This window comes from Diadema antillarum, unplaced genomic scaffold, assembly GCF_040938485.1.
Source record: "Diadema antillarum isolate AM-2024a unplaced genomic scaffold, OU_Dant_1.0 scf00000091, whole genome shotgun sequence".
NCBI lineage: Eukaryota > Metazoa > Echinodermata > Echinoidea > Diadematoida > Diadematidae > Diadema > Diadema antillarum.
This window is the reverse complement of record NW_027270980.1, coordinates 1,870,672-1,872,626: the sequence shown is the minus strand read 5'-3', so window position 1 is coordinate 1,872,626 and position 1,955 is coordinate 1,870,672. Positions and strand designations below refer to the sequence as shown.

The 1,955-nt window shown below is 43.9% G+C and overlaps 1 protein-coding gene across 1 annotated transcript; it reads right to left on the bottom strand.

Moving 5' to 3' along the window:
* Positions 1-283: 283 nt before the first annotated feature.
* Positions 284-1,636, bottom strand: LOC139718226 (glycoprotein 3-alpha-L-fucosyltransferase A-like). Its single transcript, XM_071629705.1, has one exon. The coding sequence runs from the start codon at positions 1,634-1,636 to the stop codon at positions 284-286; it is 1,353 nt and encodes a 450-aa protein (XP_071485806.1).
* Positions 1,637-1,955: the final 319 nt, after the last annotated feature.

Below are 1,955 nucleotides of genomic sequence, written 5' to 3'. Positions count from 1 at the left end.
CTATTGAATTGATCAATTGTCCCTATCATTTGGCTCTTGCCTCTCCAATTTCCTGAAAGCACGAAGCAGAATATGAGCTGGCAGTCATCTTTTTTTTTTCAGGATAATTACATCCTCGCTTTCACTCTTTACTATACTCCCTTGCTTTCCTTCTCCCATTCTCAACTGCACGGTGTCTTGTCTGTCCGTGTGATGTGGGCTAACTTTGGTGGCGAACGATGATCAGTACTGGATTTTATAAAGTAGAGATGAATAACTTGATCCAGATTCAGACTGACTTCAATCAAATTTCTATAGGATACTGAGTTTCCTGACTCGTACACGAACCGTCCCACCACTTCCCCAAATCTTCAGGACCCTCGTCTTTGTCCAACTTGCTCAAATATTCGGCCAATTCCTTTACGGATTTGAAATCGTGCACGTGTATGAAGGAATTGGGTGGAAGCACCTTCTCGTAGTCTTCGCGCGGTGGACCGTACACGACAGGAACAATGTCATTTAGGAAGGCATTTCGCCAGAGTTTTTCCGTAATGTAATCACGGCATTCGCTATTTTCAAAAGCTAAGTAGAACTTGTGCTTCCTGAGCTTCCGATTGCAGCGCTCATCTCTGGGACACGGTGTATTCCCACAAGATCCGTACATACTAATGGGAATGTGTTTTTTCAGTTCCTCTACAAAACCTTTTCTGTCCCATGTGACTATGTTGCAATTTGACGCCATCCATGCGACGGTCTTTGTCTTATTTTGCACCCAGTTCGCCATGTCTGTGAAACGCAGCTCAGGGATGCCTGGATTGTACCTTCCGTAAGAGCCGTAGAGATGAGACTCGTCCGGCCTGTAGGACATAATGTAATCATAACTGTTATTGCGATATTCCATAGGGGGTATCACGTGTTTTAGTGTGTTCTTTGGCGATTCCTGTGAGTAGAAAATCCATTTTTGCCCTCGCGGTCGCTGTTTGGTCATTTCTGCCCAGTCCCAGACCGTACGATGAAAAAGTATGACGGCATCACTGCTCTTAAGGCTCTCCATGTCGGTATTCACAACTAATCTCAGACCACAGGGGACACCAGGGCACTTGAAGTCACCTGTGCGAAAAGAGAAACTCCGGGGTTGGTCGGCCCACAAATGAATCTGCCTATAACACGACCCTTTTTTGAACGGAGTGCTATTCGTCTTTTGACTTGGAATAATGACAGACTGTGTCACCTTGACCTTAAGCCGTTCATCTGGTGACTTTTGTACATCAGTCTTTTGTTTTGTTAAGTGGGGGTGTTTCTCGCGTCTTTTAAATGCACGCGTCTGAAATTTCAAGAAAGTTTCCGTCTCTGGAAAACAGAGCTTCCCTTTACACGGTGTGAGGAGAGTAGGCTTTGGAAGTGGTTGTGTGACATTGCAACGTTTGTCGTGGTCGTGAAAACTGACATCGGAATGACGAATCAGGAAGATGTTCTTTGCCTCTCGGACGTGCGCTGCAACGTCGAGCTGCAGATGAGTGGCTTGGAACACGCAAATGAAATGCAGAATGCACAGAGTCATGCAGCACACGATGCCGACGATGATCGGGAAACTGCTTCGGATTTTGATGAGGTATCGTTTGTTCAGACATGGAATGCGACACGTAGGCAGATCCATTCTGGTTGTATCTGCAAATACAATAAAGTAGTCAACCCAGTATAACATGACCATAACCTCTATTGATTCTGGATAACAGTGAAATAAAAAATATAAAAAAAATTTGGTCACACCTGCTTAAAGGCTGCAGCTAACTCAAATACTTAAATAAATCTTCACGTTTCAGTCCTTCTTGTTTTCCCTGTAATATTTTCTTTTCTCCCGTTCTTATTATTTTCCTTCATAGGACGTGTCAACGTGATAACGTGGAATCCTATTATCTGATATACCTTACCATCTGTCACGCTATAGCGCAATGAGCATAATTTCCTGAAAGATA